We start from the raw sequence: 23,291 nt of genomic DNA, 5'->3' as shown, positions 1-23,291 counted from the left end.
ACCATTAGGGGTAAAGGGAAGGGTTATTGCTTCCGTAAAGGCGACTACGATGGACTGAGACAGTATTTAAATTCTATACAGTGGGACCAACTGATGATGTTACCAACAGCAAATTCAAAATGGGAAGCATTCAAAGAACTTTTCTTGGAAGCTACTAGGCTTTACATACCAACTAAGAAATATTGTTCAAGGTTTAGGCCAAAATGGATGTCAGATGAACTAATGAGCCATATGGCAGGGAAGAAAAACACATGGGATACTTACAAATTAACACATGACACAGAAGCCAATGATAGATACAAGTTGATATGCAACCAAGTTACAAAGGACGTTAGGCAGGCGAAGGCAGATTACGAGAAATCTTTGGCAAGGGATGCAAAGAAAAACAGCAAAGAGTTCTTTACTTATGTAAACTCTAGAAGGAAGGGGATGAATCAGATTGGTCCACTTGATATTGATGGGTCAACTGTTGATGATCCTGCTCAGGTAGCTAACAAACTAAATGAATATTTTGCATCGACATTCACACATGAGGAGTTATTCAGCGAGGGGAATGCCAGAGGTGTATTCAACTCTAGCAGTAAGCTACAGAATCTTGAAATAACTGGGAGTAAACTGGAGGAGAAATTGTTGAAGATAAACACAAGAAAGGCACCCGGGGTGGATGGGATCTATCCAGTTATATTAAAGGAGGCAGCAAAGGAAGTAAGCAAACCCCTTAGCCATAATTATGAGAGCTTCCTTGGACTCAGGTGAGGTACCCATAGACTGGAAATGTGCAGATGTGACCCCAATTCACAAAGGAGGATCAAAGGCTGATACAAGTAATTATAGACCTGTGAGCTTAACTTCTGTTTCAGGAAAATTAATGGAGGCACTGGTTAAAGAAGCACTGCAGGATCATTTAGACAAGACTTGAACAAGTCTTGAACAAGTTATGAACTTGAACAAGTTATAGCTCGGACACAGCATGGTTTTGTTAAGGGGGAGTTTTGCCTGACCAATTTGATTGGATACTATGATGCAGTCACAAAAGAACTGGATGCAGGGAATAGCTTTGATATTATATTCTTGGATCTTAGAAAGGCTTTTGATACTGTTGCACATGGAAGACTGCTACACAAATTGGAGCAGTGTGACATTGGAGGCAAATTGCTGCTATGGATAAAGGGGTGGTTGAGGGGGAGAAGACAGAGAGTGGTAATCAATGGACACGGCTCATCGTGGACTAATGTTATTAGTGGAGTCCCTCAGGGCTCAGTGTTGGGTCCATTATTGTGTTGTGTATTTATAAATGATATTGATGATGGTATATCAAGCTTAATGTCCAAGTTTGCAGACGATACAAAGGTTGGCAGGGTTGTCAAGGACACTACTGACACTATGCTGCTGCAACAGGATCTGGAAAGGTTGAGCAGATGGGCTGAGAGGTGGCAAATGAAGTTTAACATTGACAAATGTAAAGTACTACACATGGGAAACAGCAACCCCAGAGCAACGTATCAACTCTGTGGTACTACACTGACAGTGGTAGAGAATGAAAGGGAATTGGGGGTGGTTGTACAGGCGGATATGAAGTTCTCTGAGCAGTGCAGACGGGCTGCAAGAGTAGCTAATGGAGTATTGTCAATCATATACAGGAATTTTCCCAGCAGGGATAAGGAGGTGATTATTCCCTTGTATAAGGCAATGGTCAGGCCACACCTAGAGTACTGTATACAGGTCTGGAGGCCTCATTTCAAGAAGAATGTAGAGCTGCTGGAACGAGTACAGAGAAGGGCAACAAGATTAGTGAATGGAACAAAGGGTTGCTCTTACGAAGAAAGGCTTAAGTTTTGCAAATTACAGTGTCTGGAGACTAGGCACCAGCGAGGTGATCTGATAGAGGTGTATAAAGCCTTGAATGGGTTGAGCATGCTCAATGCTGATGGGATTCTTCCTCTAGCTCAGAAAAATCACCTGAAGGGCATAAATTCAAATTGAGGAAAGACAGATGTAGGATAGACGTGCGGAAATTTGCCTTTAGCCAGCGGGTGGTTGGTGGTGGAACAGACTTCCATCCCTTGTCGTGGAGGTTGATAGCCTAAATAAGTTTAAGGCTCAGCTGGACAGGTATTTTGAACGAACAGAGGGGGTGAAGTGGAAGTGGTTTTTTTTTTTTTTTTTGGCTGATGCTGCATAAGCTTGCTTTCTTTCATCAAATGCCTGTACTAATGCTAATGCTAATATAAGTTTACAATGTAGCTGGAATGTCTTGAATTATGTTACTGGTATGTAATGCGAAAACGGTTGCACTTAAGATTAATCGATGAAGTATTCCTTCTTCTTGTGTGTGAATCATACTTTGAAGACCCGCAGATGGAAAAAAATTCTGAATGAATTTTATATTTCCAGGGGGTGTCAAATGCTTTATTAATATCAAAAGTTACCATCACCAGGTATTGTTTTTTAACAAAAGCATTTTGAGTGTGAGTTTCCTCTTTAATGTGGATATCAGTTGCAGACCTGTTACAATGGAAACCATATTGGTGGTGTGTTATAGTATCTGAACTTTAATAATTCAGATGAGTCTTTTGTGAACCATCTTTTCTAGGATTTTTCCTAAACAGCTTCAGAGATAAGATATAGAATGATAACTGCTGGGTGGGAGGGGAGCATCTTTCCCCAGTTTTTCTATGCTACCATTATTGACCAATGACATATATCAGGGTAAACAATTTCTTCAAAAATTCTGTTGAAAAATTTCAGTATTGTGGATATGGAGTTCAAGTGCCAAAGCATTATGTAGTAAATGCCATCTAGTCCAGCAGAATTATTTTGAGAATTTTGGATAGGATAGCTTTGTTGAGTTTAGTAAGAGTAAACGAGAGGTTATAGGATTATGATTGATTTCTAGGAAAATTAAATTTTATATTGTTCCAAAGACTTCTTTATGCAACAGAAGTGGCAGCAAATGTTTCAACTAATACCTTTGCAATGTAGATTAGAAAAGAAACATCTTTTCCTTTCCACAACAGGACTGGGGATGAAGTTTGCTGACACTTTTCACTATGAGTGCAGATCTTTCTCCAGATTATTCTAAGTTCAGCGTTTCTGTATAGAAGAAAATCTAATCCAAGCACCATTTTGTTTCCTACGAATTCAGCAAGCCTAACTTTGAGTCATTTATAGTATATAAGCTTCTCCATTTCAGCATTTTAACAAAAAAGATTCCATGCTTTATTTTGCTTCCTTTCAGATTAAAAAAAAAAAAAAAAAAATCTCTTGTCTAGCAAGCCATTATATTGTTTTTTGATAATATTTGATTTTGGTATTGCGCTCGCAGCAGCTCTAAGTACCTATTCTACTATATTCATAGTGGCATTATTAATAGAAGTAGTAAAGATCATGTGACTATCAAATTGGATTATATTAGAAAACTCTTCCGAGTTGGCTTGGTGAAAATTCTAGTTTGCAGGCATAGACTGTATCCATCTGAATTTTGCAAATTAGCATTAGTACAGGCATACAATGCAAGAAAGCAATCTTATTTCCTATTTCACCCCATCAGACAAATAAAAAAAAAAAAAAAAGCCTCCTATTTCACCCCTCCAGTCGTTCCAAACAACTGTCCAAGCCTTAAATTTATTTAGGCTATCAACTTCCACAACAAAACATGGAAGTCTGTTCCACCAATCAACTACCCACTGGCTAAAGACAAATTTCTGCACATTTATTCTACAACTGCCTTTCCTCAATTTGAATCTTGCCCCCTCAAGTTCTTAATCTGAGCAAGAGGAAGAATCCCATCAGCATTCAGCTTGCTCATCCCATTCAAGGCCTTATACACTTCAATCAGATCACCTCGCAGGTGTCTGTTTGCAGTTTGCAGAACTTAAGCCAGTGGTTTTCGACTTTTTTTAATAATGGCACCTCGAAGTAATTTATTTTATTTTGCGGCACCCCTACTCAATATATAATATTAAAAAATATATGTTATATGATAGTTATTACATTAATATAATTATAAAAATTACATTTACATAATACAAATTATATATATATACAGTATATAATAATTTTATTCTTTATATAGAGGTACTAAGTAAACATCAATTATAGAGCACCACAAAATTAAAAAGATACTGTACACCTTTTTATAATGAAATAAACATATAAATTTTAAAAAATAATAAGTTTAAGTAATTAAACCCAAATTATGTGGCACCCCTGGAATGTTGTTGCGGCACCCTAAGGTGTCGCAGCACCCCGGTTGAAAACCACTAACTTAAGCCTTTGTTCCCCTCACCAATCTTGTTGCCCTTCTTTGTACTCGTTCTAGTAACTCTACATCCTTCCTAAAATGACACCTCCAGCAGACCTGTACACAGTATCTATGTGTGGCCTGACCATTGCCTTTTATAACGGCACAATCATCTCCCTGTCCCTGCTAGCAAAATTCCTATATATCATTGACAAAACTACATGACCTGCACTGGCAGCACCTCTGCACTTCTCAACTTCATATCTGACTGCAAAATAACTCCCAGGTCTTTTTCACTTTCCATTTCTCTGAGTGTAGTATCACACAGTTGGTATATTTCTCTTCAGTTATTGCTACCTACACTGTGCTGCCACTTTATTAGGTACACCCCTGCTGTGCACACAAATGGTTAGTCCCACAACGTTGCAAGTCACATGACCACAGCTGTGGATATAAATGCAGCAGAACAACCTTTCTAGTATCAGTTAAGCGTACAAACCATAGCAAGAATGGGGAAAAGGAGTGATCTAACGGATTTCAAACGTGGCATTGCACCACAGTTTCAAGGGTGTATCGAGAATTGTGCAACGAACAGAAAACATCCTCTTAATGACACTCCTGTGGAAGAAAATCGCTTGTTGAGGAGAGAGGTCAGAGGATGGCTAGAATTGTGCAAGCAAACAGACGGGCCACAATGTCACACATCACGTCGGAATACAACCTTGGTGCACAGACTAAAATATCGCAATGGACCACTAGTTGCACTTTGTCGAGAATGGGCTACAACAGCTGAAGGCCACAACGCATACCTTTGTTATCAATGAAGAACAAGAGAGCACGCCTCCTGTGGGCACAGCAATACCAGCACTAGATTATCGAGGATTGGAAAACAGTTGCTTGGTCTGACGAGTTGAAGTTCCTGGTGCATCATGTTGATGGAAGGCTCAGAATTTGGCAAAAACAACATGAATCCATGGACCCGTCATATCTGACAACTACTGTTCAAGGTGGTGGGGTCAGTGTTATGGTGTGGGAATGTTTTCTTGGCACATGTTGGGTCTATTGATAGGCATTGATTCACGTCTGAATGCCACAGACATCGTTGCTAACCAAGTGCATTCGTTCATGTTGACAGTTTATCCTCAGTCAGATGGTTACTTCCAGCAGGATAATGTGCCGGTGCACAAAGAGCAAATCACTATGGAATGGTTCCAGGAACATGGCAATGACTTTTCTTTGCTGAAGTGGCCCACTCAGTTCTCGGATCTCAATCCTACTGAATATCTTTGGGATGAGCTGGAAAGGGCTGTTCACTACACATCCATCGAATCTCAAGGAACTGCGTGACTCCTTCATGTCTGCATGGTACTCCATTCCTGCACAATGTTTTCAGCATCTAGTTCAATCCATGCCCAGACAAATCCTGGCTGTTTTTGAAGGTTAAAGGAGGCTCAACATGCTACTAGGTAGGTGTACCTAATAAAGTGGCAGCACAGTGTGTATGCAGTACTTTGCTTTTGTCAATGTGCCACTTCTCAGCCCATTTGAACAACTTATCTAGATTCAGCTGGAATAGCATACTGTCGTTAACAACATTTCTAACCTTTGTATCATCTGCAAACTTGGCCATGAAACCTGATATATCTTCTTCAATATCACTGATAAATATAAAAAAAACAACAATGGGCCAAACACCAAACCCTGGGGAACTCCACTAATAACATTGTCCATGAAGAGCAATGCCCATTGATTACCACTCTATGTCGTCTTCCACTCAACCATCCCTTTATCCATTGTAGTAACTTACCCTTAACGCCATACCTCTCCAATTTGTACAGCAGTATTTCATGTGAAACAGTATCAAAATGTTTCCTGAAATCCAAGTATATGATACCAAAATTATTTTTGGCATTCAGTTCTTTTGTGACCACATAATAGTATCCAATAAAATTAGTCAGACAAGACTTCCCTTTAACAAACCCATGCTGTGTCCTAACTATTACACAGCTAGTGTGCAGTCCTGTCTAGATGATCCTACAATGCTTCTTTAACCAGTGATTCCATTATTTTCCCTGGAAAAATCGTTTCCTACGAACGCCAATGAACATTAAGTTAAACTAATAGGTTACTTGTGTCACCTTTTGAAACCTTTTTGTGATACAATTGCACACGGTTGGGACCTCCAAGGAAGCTCTCATAATTATGGCTAAGGGTTTGCTTAGTTCCCTTGATGCCTCTTTCATTATAATTGGATAGATTCCATCTGCCCCAGGTGCCTTTTTTATGTTCAACTTCAACAATTTCTCCTCACTTTTCTGTGCTACTACAAAATCACTTAGCTCTTTGTTAGAGTTTGATAAACTTCTGGCACTCCCCTCATTGAATAACTCCTCATGTGTGAATGTAAATGCAAAATACTCATTCACTTTATCAGCTACCTAAGCATAATCATCAATTGTCAACCCATCTATGTTAAGTGGTCCAATCTGATTCATCCCTTTCCTTCTAGAGTTCACACAAGTAAAGAACTCTTTGCTGTTTTTCTTTGCATCCTTTGCCGAAGATTTCTCGTAATCTGCCTTCATCTGCCTAACCTCCTTTGTGACTTGATTACAGACTAGCTCATGTCTACCATAGGCTTCTGTGTGACCTTCTACTTTATATGGATCCCATACATTTTTTTTCTCTGCCACGAGCCTCATTAATTCATCTGCCATCCATTTAAGATGTCAGATGAACAGTATTTCTTAGAATATAAAGCCTAGTAGCCTGCAAAATTAAGTCCCTGAAGGCTTCCCATTTAGAATTCAACATTGGTAGCATCATCAGTTGATCCCACTGTACAGAATTTAAAACTGATCGTGACCCCTGTGGTCACCATTACGAAAGCAAAAGCCTTTCCCTTTAGCCTTGATGGTAGTTACATCTTTAAGTAATTCCAACATCAGTACAATGTGATCCCTGTCATCCAGTGGTTCCTTTATCTGCAAGTTCTTAATGCATGAACAATCACCACTGATAATGAGATCAAGAGTATTACTCCCTCTGGTTGCCTCTCAAACATGTTGCTGTAGAAAACAGTCATCCAATAAATCCACAAAAGTCCTGCTAGTGTGCAAGTGACCAACCCACAAGCTTCAGTAAATATCTGGAAAGTTAAAATCCCCCATTATAAGACATTGTGATTTACTGGCCCACTCTATTTCTCTGCACAATTGCTCATTATGCTCATCAGATTCATTAGACCTATAATACACACCTACTCTCATTTTTTCTTTCCCAGTGCTTATGTCACATCAAACAGACTCAACATTGCATCATCCACCTATGTAAACTGGATGCACTTTTTTAGATTTTGTGTTTCTTAACTAACAACATAACCCCTCCTCCTTCCTGTCCTGTCTATCCTTTCTGTACACATTGTACTCCCCAAATTCCATGTCTGTGTGACACCATGTCTCTGATATGCCAACAATATCTGACTTTGATGCCTTGACTAGAACTTCAAGCTCATCAAATTTATTAACTATACTCCTAGCATTAACTATACTCATAGTGTACATGCAAGTATACATGCACCTGTTTCTACTCTTAGTCACCCTAATGCAGCCCATGTATTTACTTGTTCCATTATGACTCTCAGCAGTCATGCAAATCTCCATTGCCTTGCTTTCAGGGCTGCTGCTCATTCTAAGAGAAGCTTGCAAGAATCACTTTCACCTCTGCCAGTGGCTACTGTTAATCTATTAGTCCTTGTATCCCCCCAAGCTAGCAGTTTTCCGACCCATCTAACACTGCCTCGTTAGCATCAGCAAATATTCTTGCACCCTTTCTATTTAAATGTACCCCATCCTTGTAGAAGCAGTTTCTCCTGTCAACAAGCATATATGAGGCTGAAAAAAATTCTAACCGTATTAAAGGAAAGTGAGTGATCGTTGTCATGATGGTCAGTTAATACTGTTCACTCAATGCTAGGATAAATGGACGAGGAACGTATGGACAGGTCCACAGTAGAGCTAGATCATGTAAGAAGGTGAATATGTGTGTATACCTGTATTCAGTAATGTTAGCTGATGAATGTCAAGTACAATTTCTATCATCTGCCCTCTACAATCCGCGTTCAGAGAACCCCACAAAGGGTGATGGGAATTTAGATTACTGCATATGGGGTGGGACAGTTGATTTAATAAATTGTCAAGTTCTGCGGTGAAGCATGATATGTTTGGTGGAATATAAATGGGCACAAGAGTGAGAGTAATGCCAAGAAAAGTGTGAATGGCTACTGCTTCTAGAGAGATGCAAAGTTGGATAGGTTTGGATGTTATGTTTCTAAGAACAAAAATTGCTACACCTCCTCTTGCCAGGAATTCAAGACATCTGTCACATCTGTATAGAATATATCTTGAGAACCAGGGAGCACAATTTGAAAATAAATGTTTCCTCTAGACCGATGCTGGTGTATTAAATATTTTAAGTAATATAGGTTGCTTCTTAGGCCTGTACAATTCCACTGAATTATTTGCATTCTCTCTCTGCATTATTTGGTTTTAGATTTAGTGAACTGGTCTGACTGCTTTATTTTTTCTCAATACTGTTTAAAGTTAGTCTCATTTTGGAAATAATGGAAGACCAACATCCAAATCATCAGCAATGTCGTCCATATCGTCCATATTCCAATCTAATTGTTTATTCCATGCAGGATTTAGTTTGGAAAGTTTTTAGATAGATGCTAGGAGTTGAATAGAGGTTTGGCAATGTACTGAATATATGGAAAAAATATTCCAGTAGGGACAGATTGTCTTCACTGAATTATAAATTTATTTCGGGACTTCTAAGAATTGTGGAAACAGGACTTTTCGTAAAAAAGTCGATTTTATTCGTGAGTTAGAACATGGTGCAAAAAATTTTGTGTGTGTAAAAAGTTTACTTTGTCCTCTTCAACAGTATCGACATTTTAGAAGAATAAGCATGTTTACATATCAGTATATCATATCATTTAAGAAGAATAAGCATGTTTACATATCAGTATATCATATCATTTTAGAAGAATAAGCATGTTTACATATCAGCACCGGAAAAGAACATAACCAAAATAAAAATTTTTAATAAGTGCCAGGTTACAAACGCCAATGAACATTGCTCCAATGGTTCACTACACAAAGAAGTTCTGGATTTTCAATAGTCCTATCTTGAAGCTCAAGTGGAAAAGTTTGCTGAACAATATGGGCGTGACAATTTTGTATGTAACAATGGTTGGCTGAATTGATTTAAAAACTGAACAAGCATATTAATACAAATAATATGTAGGTATATACTAATATTATTTTTCTCTCTAATATTTCTTTTGTTTTTTGAATCTATCTTTTTATCAAGGTATTGAGAATTTAAAAAAAAAAATAGGAGGTAGATTAACTCATCACAGATATAGTGAATAATGGTTATAAGGAGGAAATTTTTCGGTCCTTTGATGCTCGTTATAACCAAGTTCAACTGTATTTATGATTTGCACAGAGTTCAGAGCAATAGAATAGAAATACTGAGAGCAAAAGAAGTTTTTTCAAAGCAAAGAAAATGTCTCCTCAACTGATATACACAGTATAAACAAAAATTATGGCTTTAAACTACAGAGAGACTTTATATACACACACACAAAATTATATACATCTAAAATTGCATACCTTCCGAAGTTGGAACAATTGACCACTTTTGGGCCTTCAGGTCAAATACAGGAACCTGAGGTAAAAACACAATGATTAACATAAGGGGTATTAAAAATATAATGCATGCAGAATTATTCAAATTCTAGATAATTAAGCAGAAAAATAATAAAATTAATATTTTTGGAAGTGAAGAATTTTATATCATTTTTATATTCTACATTACTCCATAAAACAATCCTCTGCCATAATACTGTGGTTTGACACTTGTTCTTCATCTGGGAAGTTGATCAGAGTTCAAATTCCAGACTGAAGGATTTTTTAAGTCTCTTCAATTAGCCAATCTCAGTTGACAAGGGTAGGGCTTAACCATTCTTGATATTTTTCTAGGATTTTTTCATACTGCACAACATATATGCCAAATACGGAGGAAGCAGAAAGGTCAGGGAATGACCAACTAAGGCCACAATATGGCCTTAGTTGCTAATGCTCCAAAAAACCAAATAAGAACAACATATACATCAACCAATGTATGTGTGTGCATGCATATATTTGCAAATCCAAATTTTCTGATATAAACATCAGTCTTTCCAATCTCTATCATGAAAAAGTTAAACAACCCATATATATATATATATATATATATTGTACTATAATTTATCTTATTAACTTACACCTGACAGATTGTTGCCAATTATTTTGATGTAGGCTCTAACCTGTCAGGCTCTATTTTGTTGTTGTGAAATCCCTGACCAAGCTTGCCATGAACAGTATATGTTGCAAGTGTATATATGTTCTTTGTAATAAAGATTATTTATTTATTTAAAGCTTAAAAGAATGAAAATTTAAATTTTAATGAAATTTAAAAATAAAAATGCTAGCTTAAAAGTACATATCTTTGGTAAGTTTGTATTCATTTAAGAAAGTTTTTCTCCTATAATGCAGATGTTAAAGTTATCAACTGAAAAAAATCTTCATTATACTGAGGTTACACTATAATTAAAAAATATAATCCATTTCATGTATTGAGAGAAATATTTATTTCATGACACTGTCAATCAGTAATGCTATAGAAATTCAAAATTTTAATAGGTAATATGTTGTTTTTGAGGAGAAGGTGATAGATGACTTTCATCAACCGGTGAAATACAACCACTTTGCTTATTGGAGGCTTGAAGTGGTGAAACCCATGTTTAGTCTCTACAGCAAAGTTTCCAGCATCCCCCTTCCTCCATACTTCTCCTTCAACCCATGCGTGGTATTAAGTACTATAGGTTTTGATACCTTTCGTGTTTGGGGTTTTCCATAAAAAAAAAAAAAAAAAAAAAGATTTTTTTGTTACGTTTATTGCTTTTGTCATAGTATTCTAGTTCACATAGCATCTATTTTTAGACTAGTATCTTTAGCTAACAGACTAGATGTTAAACTTATAACAACAGCCCACATACTGGGCTGTTGTTATAAGTTTAACACTTATAACAACAGCCCACTGTAGTCTCTCATCATATATCAAACTAGCACAAGTGTGTGTTCATGGAAATCAATTTGCAATTGTATGGGCTCAACGGCACTCAGGGAAACCCCTATTCCCTTCACCTGAGATCAAATAACTTAATAAAGAATCAAGATATTTAAATAAAATTTGAAAGAAAAAAAAAAAAATTGCTGGGGGAGGAATTTCCTTAGGATTCATGCAAAGTTTCAAATTTCCAGCTTTCTTGGACACATGGGCATCAATGGTCACATATAGTGTCTTTCGTTATTACAAATTAGTTATGATAATCACTTCAGGGTGTAAATTCAAAACTGCCATGTAACAATTTCCAGATGGTGTGTTAGCATTAGTACAGGCATATGATGCAAGAAAGCAAGCTTATGCAGCATCAGCCAAAAGTAAAAGAAAAGAAAAAAAAAAAAAAAAAACTTCCACTTCACTCATCCGTTCGTTTGAAATACCTGTCCAGCTGAGCCTTAAATTTATTTAGGCTATCAATTTCCACAACAAGGGACGGAGATCTGTTCCACCAACCAACTACCCGCTAGCTAAAGGCAAATTTCTGCACATCTATTTTACATCTGTCTTTCCTCAATCTGAATTTATGCCCTCTCAGGTGATTATTCTGAGCAAGAGGAAGATCCCATCGGCATTGGGCATGCTCAAACCATTCAAGGCCTTATACATGGGTCGGAAAACTGCTAGTTGGGGGGGATACAAGGACTAATAGATTAACAGTAGCCACTGGCAGAGGTGGAAGTTATTCTTGCACTGCTTCTATTGAAATGAGCAGAAGCCTGAAAAACAAGATTCAGGATATTTCAGAGACTGATGGGATTCATTGCGGTACAAGTAAACACATGGGTTGTGTTACGGTAGCTAAGAATAGAAACAGGTGCATGTATACCTGCGTGCACACCAATGCTAGGAGTTTGGTAAATAAATTTGATGAATTTGAGGTATTGCTCAAAACATCAAAGGCAGATATTGTTGGGATATCAGAGACGTGGTGTCACACAGATATAAGTAATGCGGAACTGGAATTTGAGGAATACAATGTGTATAGAAAGGATAGACAGGACAGGAGGGGAGGAGGGGTTATGCTATTAGTTAAGAAACACATAAAGTCCAAGGAAGTGAAGCCAGTCGACATCGATGGACAGGGCAGTGTCGAGTCAGTTTGGTGTGACATAAGCATAGGGAAATCAAAATTGAGAGTAGGAGTGTGCTATAGGCCTAATGACTCTGATGAGTATAATAAGATATTGTACAGGGAAATAGAGTGGGCCAGTAAATCAGAGAGTCTTATAATGGGAGATTTTAATTTCCCAGATATTGATTGGAATTTGTGGGTTGGTCACTCGCACACTAGCAAGGATTTTGTGGATTTATTGGATGATTGTTTTCTACATCAGCATGTTCGTGAGGCAACAAGAGGGAGCAATACTCTTGATCTGATTATCAGTAGTGATTCTTCATGCATTAAGAATCTGCAGATAAATGAACCACTAGGTGGCAGTGATCACAGTGTGTTGAAGTGGGATTTACTCAAGGAGGTAACTACCATCAGAGGTAAAGGGAAGCGTTTTTGTTTTCGTAACCTTACTCCTGATGATGATGTTACCAACAGCAAACTCAAAATGGGAAGCATTCAAGGAACTAATCTTGGAGGCTACCAGGCTTTACATACCAACTAAGAAATACTGTCCAAGGTTTAGGCCTACATGGTTGTCAGATGAACTAATGAGACAGGTGGCAGAGAAGAAAAATGCATGGGATACATACAAATTAATGGGTGACATGGAAGCCTATGATAGATATAAGTTGGTCTGTAACCAAGTCACAAAGGAGATTAGGCAGGCAAAGGCAGACTACGAAAAATCCTTGGCAAAGGATGCAAAGAAAAACAGAAAAGAGTTCTTTACATATTTAAACTCAAGAAGGAAAGGGATGAATCAGATTGGTCCACTGGATATTGATGGTTCAACAGTTGAGGATCCTGCTCAGGTGGCTAACAATCTAAACGAGTATTTTGCATCTACATTCACGCATGAGGAGTTATTCAGGAAGGAGAATGATGTAGGTAAAGTAAACATTGGCAGTGAGCTGGATGATTTTGTAATAACTGAGAAGAAAGTGGAGGAGAGATTGTTGAGGATAAACATAAAAAAGGCACCTGGGGTGGATGGGATCTATCCAGTTATATTAAAGGAGGCGGCAAAGGCAGTAAGCAAACCCCTAGCCATAATAATGAGAGCTTCTTTGGACTCAGGGGAGGTACCCATAAACTGGAGATGTGCAAATGTAACCCCAATTCACAAAGGAGGATCAAAGGCTGACACAAGTAATTATAGACCTGTTAGTTTAACTTCTGTTCCAGGTAAATTAATGGAGGCACTGGTTAAAGAAGCACTGCAGGATAGTCTAGACAAGAATTCAGTTATAGCTCAGACGCAGCATGGTTTTGTTAAGGGCAGGTCTTGCCTGACCAATTCGATTGGATACTATGATGTAGTCACAAAAGAACTGGATGCAGGGAATAACTTTGATATTATATATTTGCATCTTAGAAAGGCTTTTGATACTGTTGCACATGGAAGACTGCTGCACAAATTGGAGCAGTGTGGCATTGGAGGCAAATTGCTGCTATGGATAAGGGGATGGTTGAGTGGCAGAAGACAGAGAGTGGTAAACAATGGACACTGCTCAACGTGGACTAAAGTTATTAGTGGAGTTCCTCAGGGTTCAGTGTTGGGTCCGTTGTTGTTTTCCGTGTTTATGAATGATATTGATGATGGGATATCAAGTTTAATGTCCAAGTTTGCAGATGATACAAAGGTTGGCAGGGTTGTTAAGGACACTACTGACGCTATGCTGCTGCAACAGGATCTGGAAAGGTTGAACAGATGGGCTGAGAGGTGGCAAATGAAGTTTAACATTGACAAATGTAAAGTACTACATATGGGAAACAGTAACCCCAGAGCAACGTATCGACTCTGCGGTACTACACTGACAGTGGTGGAGAATGAAAAGGACCTGGGGGTAATTGTGCAGGCAGATATGAAGTTCTCTGAGCAGTGCAGACGAGCTGCAAGAGTAGCTCATGGTGTCTTGTCAATGATATACAGGAATTTTTCTAGCAGGGATAAAGAGGTGATTATTCCCTTGTATAAGGCAATGGTTAGGCCACATCTTGAGTACTGTATACAGGTCTGGAGGCCTCATTTCAAGAAGGATGTAGAGCTGCTGGAACGGGTACATAGAAGGGCAACAAGATTAGTGAATGGAACAAAGGGTTGCTCTTACGAAGAAAGGCTTAGGTTTTGCAAATTACAGAGTCTGGAGACTAGGCACTGGCGAGGTGATCTGATAGAGGTGTATAAGGCTTTGAATGGTTTGAGCATGCTCAATGCCAATGGGATTCTTCATCTTGCTCAGAATAATCACCTCAGAGGGCATAAATTCAAATTGAGGAAGGACGGATGTCGGATAGATGTGCGGAAATTTGCCTTTGGCCAGCGGGTGGTTGGTTGGTGGAACCGACTTCCATCACTTGTTGTTGAAGCTGATAGCCTAAACAAATTTAAAGCTCAACTGGACAGGTATTTCGAACGAACGGAGGGGTGAAATGGGAGCGGTGTGTTTTTTTTTTTTTTTTTTGGCTGATGCTGAATAAGCTTGCTTTCTTGCATCATATGCCTCTACTAATGCTAATGCTAACATCTCTATCAGATCACCCCGCCGGTGCCTAGTCTCCAGACACTGTAATTTGCAGAACTTAAGCCTTTCTTCGTAAGAGCAACCCTTTGTTCCATTCACTAATCTTGTTGCCCTTCTCTATACTCATTCCAGCAGCTCTACACCCTTCTTGAAATGAGGCCTCCAGACCTGTATACAGTACTCTAGGTGCAGCCTGACCATTGCCTTATACAAGGGAATAATCCCTCCTTATCCCTGCTAGAAAAATTCCTGTATATCATGGACAAGACACCATAAGCTACTCTTGCAGCCCGTCTGCACTGCTCAGAGAACTTCATATCTGAATGCACAATTACCCCCAGGTCCTTTTCATTCTCTACCACTGTCAGTGTAGTACAACAGAGTCGATACGTTGATATGGGGTTACTGTTTCCCATAAATAGTACTTTACATTGTCAATGTTAAACTGCATTTCCCACCTCTCAGCCCATCTGCTCAACCTTTCCAAATCCTGTTGCAGCAGCATAGCGTCAGTAGTGTCCTTAGCAACCCTGCCAACCTTTCTATCGTCTGCAAACTTGGACATTAAACTTGATATACGATCATCAATATTATTTATAAATACAGAAAACAATAATGGATCCAACACTGAAACCTGAGCGACTCCACTAATAACATTAGTCCACGATGACAGTGTCCATTGATTACCACTCTCTGTCTTCTCCCCCTCAACCACCCCTTTATCCATAGCAGCAATTTGCCTCCAATGCCACACTGCTCCAATTTGTGCAGCAGTCTTCCATGTGCAACAGTATAAAAAGCCTTTCTAAGATCCAAGTATATAATATCAAAGTTATTCCCTGCATACAGTTCTTTTGTGACTGCATCATAGTATCCAATCAAATTGGTCAGGCAAGACTTTCCCTTAACGAAACCATGCTGTGACCGAGCTATAACTGAAGTCTTGTCTAGATGATCCTGCAGTGCTTTTTTAACCAGTGCATCTAGCTTACTGCCAGAGTTGAATACACCTCTGGCATTCCCTTCCCTCAATAACTCCTCATGTGTGAATGTCGATGCAAAATATTCATTTTGATTGTTAGCTACCTCAGCAGGATCATCGATATCAAGTGGACCAATCTGATTCATCCCCTTCCTTCTAGAGTTTACATAAGTAAAGAACTCTTTGCTGTTTTTCTTTGCATCCCTTGCAAAGATTTCTCATAATCTGCCTTCGCCTGCCGAATCTACTTTGTAGCTTGGTTACAGATCAACTTATATCTATCATAGGCTTCTGTTTCACGTGTTAATTTATATGTATACCATGCATTTCTCTTCTCTGCCATATGTCTCATTAGTTCATCTGACATCCATTTAGGCCTAAACCTTGAACAATATTTCTTAGTTGGTATGTAAAGCCTAGTAGCTTCCAAGATAAATTCTTTGAATGCTTCCCATTTTGAATTTGCTGTTGGTAACATCATCAGTTGGTCCCACTGTATAGAATTTAAATACTGTTTCAGACCATCGTAGTCGCCTTTACGAAAGCAAAAACCCTTCCCTTTAGCACTGATGGTAGTTATCTCTTTGAGTAAATCCCACTTCTGACACTTGATCACTGCCACCTAGTGGTTCCTTTATCTGCAGATTCTTAATGCATGAAGAATCAATACTGATAATCAAATAAAGAGTATTACTCTATCTAGTTGCCTCCCGAACATGCTGATGTAGAAATCATCCAATAAATCCACAAAAGTCTTGCTAGTGTGCGAGTGACTAACCCACAAATTCCAGTCGATATCTGGGAAATTAAAATCCCCCATTATAAGACTCTCTGATTTACTGGCCCACTCTATTTCCCTGTACAGTTTATTATTATACTCATCAGAGTCATTAGGCCTATAGCACACTCATACTCTCAATTTTGATCTCCCAATGCTTATGTCACACCAAACTGACTCGACTCTGCACTGTCCAGCGATGTCGACTGGCTTCACTTTCTTGGATTTTGTGTTTTTTAACTAATAGCATAACCCCTCCTCTCTTCCCATCATGTCTATCCTTTCTGTAGACATTGTACTCCCAAAATTCCGGTTCTGCATTCCTTATATCTGTGTGACACCATGTCTCTGGGGCGCCTCCGTAGCCAGGTGGGAAGGAACAGCAGTGCGTAACACACGCTTCTTGATTAGACCGGGGGTTCGAGCCCGTCACCACCAAATACGGAGGATGCGGAAAGGTCATTCAGGGAATAACCACCGCATATCCCGGAGCAATATGGCCTTAGTTGCTAATGCTCCTAAAAACCAAATAACAAAATAACCATGTCTCTGATATCCCAACAATATCCGCCTTTGATGCTTTGAGCAATACCTCAAATTCATCAAATTTATTTACCAAACTCCTAGCATTGGTGTACACACAAATATGCATGCACCTGTTCCTATTCTTAGCTCCCCTAACACAATCCATGTGTTTACTTGTACTGCAATGACTACCAGCAGTCATCTTTTATTGGATATCATCTTTTAAAGCCACAAAAGGTTATATAGTTGTACACGTTGGCACTAATGATATTAAGAGTAGACCGGCAGAATTACTTAATAAGTACAGGTCACTGTTGAAAAAAGAAAAAAAAGAGCCAAATTAGGGTTGAATTGAAAGTGTCTGTAATTCTGCTCAGACACGATAGGAGGGAGAATATGATGAGAGCCTTGTCAATCAATTCGACCCTGGAAAGACTGTGGAAGGCTCAAGGGGTAGAATTTTTTTCAGCTTGGTCTGTACTTGTTAACAGTACAGACTGCTTCTACAGGGATGGGATACACTTAAATAGAAAGGGTGCAAGAATATTTGCTGATGCTATCGAGGCAGTATTAGGTGGGTCAGAAAACTGCTAGCTTGGGGGGGGGGATACAAGGACTAATAGATTAACAGTGGCCACTGGCAGAGGTGAAAGTGATTCTTGCACTGCTTCTATTGGAATGAGCAGAAGCCTGGAAAACAAGATGCAGGATATTTCAGAGACTGCTGAGAGTCATTGCGGTACAAGTAAACACATGGGTTGTGTAAGAATAGGAACAGGTGCATGTATACTTGCATGTACACCAATGCTAGGAGTTTGGTAAATAAATTTGATGAATTTGAGGGATTGCTCAAAGCATCAAAGGCAGATATTGTTGGGATATTAGAGACATGGTGTTACACACACATAAGCAGTGCAGAACTCAAATTTGGGAAGTACAATGTGTACAGAAAGGATAGACAGGACAGAAAGGGAGGAGGGGTTATACTGTTAGTTAAGAAACACTAAATCTAACTAAGTGCATCCAACTGATGTTGGTGGACAATGCAATGTTGAGTCTGTATGGTGTGACATTAGCACTGGGAAAGGAAAAATTAGAGTAGATGTGTGTTATAGGCCAAATGAATCTGATTAGTATAATGAGCAATTGTGCAGAGAAATAGAGTGGGCTAGTATATCAGTGTCTTACAATGAGGGATTTTAATTTTGCAGAGATTGACTGGAATTTGTGGGTTGGTCACTCACACACTAGCAAAGCTTTCGTGGATTTATTCGATGATTGTTTTCTACAGCAGCATGTTCGGAAGGCAACTAGAGGGAGCGATACTCTTGATCCGATTATCAGTAGTGATTCTTCATGCATCAAGAATCTGCAGATAAAGGAACCACTACTTGGCAATCATCACAGTGTGCTGAAGTGGGATATACTCAAAGAGGTAACTACCATTAAGGGTAAAGGGAAGGGCTTTTGCTTTTGTAAAGGTGACTACGGTGGTCTGAGACAGTATTTAAATTCTATAAGAAGGAAACAATTGATGATGTTACCAACAGCAAATTCAAAATGGGAAGCACTCAAAGAATTAATTTTGGCGATGTTGTTTGGTTTTTAGGAGCATTGGCAACTAAAGCCATATTGCTCCAGAGATATGTGGTGGTCATTCCCTGATATTTCCACATCCTCCGTATTTGGTGTTCACGGGCTCGAATCCCGGTCTAATCAAGAAGCATGTGCTGCACACTTCTGCTCCTGCCCACCTGGCTACAGAGGCACCTTTGTGTGAAGTGGCCTACCTTCTGTAGCATGTTATTATTATTATTATTATTATTAGCCATATGGTACAAGGAAGCCTGAAGCTTATGCTGCACCAGCCAAAAAAAAAAAAATTCCCCAGTTACCCCCGTGTGTGTGTGTGTCTGTGTGTGTGTGAGAGAGAGAGAGAGAGAGAGAGGGGTATCACCAAGAAAGAGAAGAATGATGATATCCAGCTCAGGACCCTGGGTTTGCCAAGCCCATACTCACCAGATGTGCATGACTAAGAGCATGAAATATGTCCTATTTATTTATTTTTTTTTGTTTTTGTTTTTTTTATGAGAACCCCAAACACGAAAGGTATCAAAACCTATAGTACTTAGTACCGTGCATAGGTTGAAGGAGAAGTATGAGGAGAGGGGAGGGGTATGCTGGAAACTTTGCTCTAGAGACTAAACATGGGTTTCACCACTTCAAGCCTCCAATAAGCAAAGTGGTGGTATTTCACCGGTTGATGAAAGTCATCTACCACCTGAAAATTTTATAAGCACATGCAATTAATCTTTGATGCTACTAGACATTTCGTATCAAGAAAGAAATATTGTTCAAGATTTAGTCCTAATTGATATCAGATGAACTAATTAGACATGTGACAGAGATCAAAAATGCATGGGATACATATAAATTAACATGTGACAAAAAAGCCCATGATAGATATAAGCTGGTCTATAAACAAGTTACAAAGGAGGGTAGGCAGGCAGAGGCAGATTACGAGAAATCTTTGGCAAAGGATGCAAAGAAAAACAGCAAAGAGTTCTTTTCTTATTTAAACTCTATAAGGAAGAGGATGAATCAGATTGATCCACTTGATATTGATGGTTCAATTGTTGATGATCCTGCTCAGGTAGCTAACAAACTAAATGAATATTTTGCATCTACATTCACACATGAGTTATTCAGGGAGGGGAATTCCAGAGGTGTATTCAACTCTGCAAAATTCAATTGTGCAGGAGAAATTTTTGAAGATAAACATAAGAAAGGCACCTGGGATGGAGGGAATCTATCCAGTTATATTACAGGCAGTGGCAAAAAAAGTAATCAAACCCTTAACCATAATTATGAGAACTTCCCTGGCCTCAAGAGAGGTACCCGTGGACTGGAGATGTGCAAATGTGATTCCAATCCACAAAGGAGAACCAAAGGGTGACAGGTAATTACAGACCTGTTAGTTTAAACTTCTGTTCCAGGGAAATTAATAAAGGCACTGGTTAAAGAAGCATTGCAGGATCATCTAGACAAGACTTCAGTTATTGCTTGGACACAACATGAGTTTGTTAAGGGGGTGTCTTGTTTGACTAATTTGATTGGATACAATTATATAGTCACAAAGGAACTGGATGCAAAGAATAACTTTGATATCATATATTTTGATCTTAGAAAGGCCTTTGATACTGTTGCACATGGAAGACTGCTCCACAAATTGGAGAAGTGTGGCATTGGAGGCAAATTGCTGCTATCGATAAAGGGATGGTTGAGGGGGAGCAGACAGAGAGTGATAATAAATGGACACTGCTCTTCGTGGACTAATGTTATTAGTGGACTCCCTCAGGGTTCAGTGTCAAGTCCATTGTTGTTTTCTGTATTTATAAATGATATTGATGATGGTATATCAGGCTTAATGTCTCCAAGTTTGCAGACGATTAGAAGGCTGGCAGAGTTGTTAATGACACTAACAACAGTACACTGCTGCAACAGGATCTAGAAAAGTTGAGCAGATGGGCTGAGAGGTGACAAATGAAGTTTAACCTTGACAAATGTAAAGTACTACATATGGGAAGCAGTAATCCCAGAGTAACGTATGAACTCTGTGGTATCACACTGACAGTGGTAGAGAATGAAAAGGACCTGGAGGTAATTGTGCTGGCAGATATGAAGTTTTCAGAGCAGTGCAGATGGTCTGCAAGAGTAGCGCATGGTGTCTTGCCAATGATATGCAGGAATGTTTCTAGAAGGGATAAGGAGGTGATTATCCCCTTGTATAAGGGAATGGTCAGGCCACACCTTGAGTACTGTATCGTGTCTGGAGGCCTCATTTTAAGAAGGATGTAGAGCTGTTGGAACAAGTACAGAGAATGGCAACAAGATTAGTAAACAGAACAAAGGGTTGCTCTTACAAAGAAAGGCTTAAATTTTGCAAATTACAGTGTCTGGAGACTAGGCACCTGCGAGGTGATCTGATTGAGATGTATAAAGCCTTGAATGGTTTGAGCATCCTCAATGCTGATGGGATTCTTCCTCTTGGTCAGAATAATCACCTGAGAGGGCATAAATCCAAATTGAGGAAAGACGGTTGTAGAATACAAGATTCTCTAGCTTACTGCTAGAGTTGAATACACCTCTGGTTTTCCCCTCGGTAAATAATTCCTCATGTGTGAATGTCGATGCAAAATATTCATTTAGTTTGTTCGTTACCTGAGCAGGATCATCAACAGTTGACCCATCGATATCAAGTGGTCCAATCTGATTCATCCCCTTCCTTCTAGAGTTTACATAAGTAAAGAACTCTTTGCTGTTTTTCTTTGCATCCCTTGCCAAAGATTTCTCGTAATCTGCCTTCGCCTGCCTAACCTCCTTCGTAACTTGGTTACAGATCAACTTGTATCTATCATAGGTTTCTGTGTCATGTGTTAATTTGTATGTATCCCATGCACGTTTCTTCTCTGCCATATGCCTCATCAGTTCATCTGACATCCATTTAGGCCTAAACCTTGAACAATATTTCTTGGTTGGTATGTAAAGCCTAGTAGCTTCCAAGATAAGTTCTTTGAATGCTTCCCATTTTGCATTTGCTGTTGGTAACATCATCAGTTGGTCCCACTGTATAGAATTTAAATACTGTCTCAGTCCATCGTAGTCACCTTTACGAAAGCAATAACCCTTCCCTTTACCCCTAATGGTAGCTACCTCTTTGAGTAAATCCCACTTCAGCACACTGTGATCACTGCCACCTAGTGGTTCATTTATCTGCAGATTCTTAATGCATGAAGAATCTGCTGATAATCAAATCAAGAGTATTCTTCACTCCAGTTGCCTCCTGAACATGCTGATGTAGAAAACAATCATCCAATAAATCCACAAAAGCCTTGCTAGTGTGTGAGTGACTAAACCACAAATTCCAGTCGATATCTGGGAAATTAAAATCCCCCATTATAAGACTCTCTGATTTACTGGCCCACTCTATTTCCCTGTACAGTGTCTTATTATACTCATCAGAGTCATTAGGCCTATAGCACACTCCTACTCTCAATTTTGATCTTCCAATGCTTATGTCACACCAAACTGACTCGACACTGCACTGTCCAGCGATGTCCACTGGCTTCTCTTCCTTGGATTTTATGGATTTCTTAACTAATAGCATAACCCCTCCTCCCTTCCTATCCAGTCTATCCTTTCTGTAGACGTTGTACTCCCCAAATTCCAGTTCTGCATTCCTTATATCTGTGTGACACCACGTCTCTGATATCCCAACAATATCTGCCTTTGATGTTTTGAGCAATACCTCAAATTCATCAATTTTATTTACTAAACTCCTAGCATTGGTGTACACGCAAGTATACATGCACCTATTTCTATTCTTAGCTACCCTAACACAACCCATGTGTTTACTTGTACCGCAATGACTCCCAGCAGTCCCTGAAATATCCTGCACTTGTTTTTCAGGCTTCTGCTCATTCCAATAGAAGCAGTGCAAGAATCTCTTTCACCTCTGCCAGTGGCTACTGTTAATCTATTCGTCTTTGTCTCCCCCCAAGCTAGCAGTTTTCCGACCCACCTAACACTGCCTCGATAGCATCAGCAAATATTCTTGCACCCTTTCTATTTAAGTGTATCCCATCCCTGTAGAAGCAATCTCTCCTGTTAACAAGTACAGTCCAGGCTGAAAAAATTCTACCCCTTGAGCCTTGCACAATCTTTCCCAGGGCCGAATTGATCGACAAGGCTCTCATCATATACTCCCTCCTATCGTGTCTGGGCAGAATTGCAGACACTTTCAAATTCAACCCTTTTTCAGGGCTTTTTTTTCAACAGTGACCTGTACTTGTTAAGCAATTCTGCCGGGTATTCAATTCAAAGTACTAATG

The 23,291-nt window shown here is 39.1% G+C and overlaps 1 protein-coding gene across 2 annotated transcripts in view; it reads right to left on the bottom strand.

Moving 5' to 3' along the window:
• Positions 1–23,291, bottom strand: part of slim (scruin like at the midline) — a 197,920-nt gene that overhangs the window by 59,062 nt on the left and 115,567 nt on the right. For both annotated transcript variants that reach the window (XM_090369140.1, XM_090369141.1), the window contains exon 7: positions 9,922–9,976. In XM_090369140.1, the coding sequence (XP_090225266.1) occupies positions 9,922–9,976 (55 nt within the window). The remainder of the gene's footprint in view (positions 1–9,921; positions 9,977–23,291) is intronic.

The sequence above is a fragment of the Mastigoproctus giganteus genome, chromosome 2 (genome assembly GCF_048544385.1).
Source record: "Mastigoproctus giganteus isolate SK-2022 chromosome 2, ASM4854438v1, whole genome shotgun sequence".
In the NCBI taxonomy this organism is placed as follows: domain Eukaryota; kingdom Metazoa; phylum Arthropoda; class Arachnida; order Uropygi; family Thelyphonidae; genus Mastigoproctus; species Mastigoproctus giganteus.
Note: the sequence above shows the minus strand (reverse complement) of the source record. Positions and strands in the feature narration are given on the sequence as shown.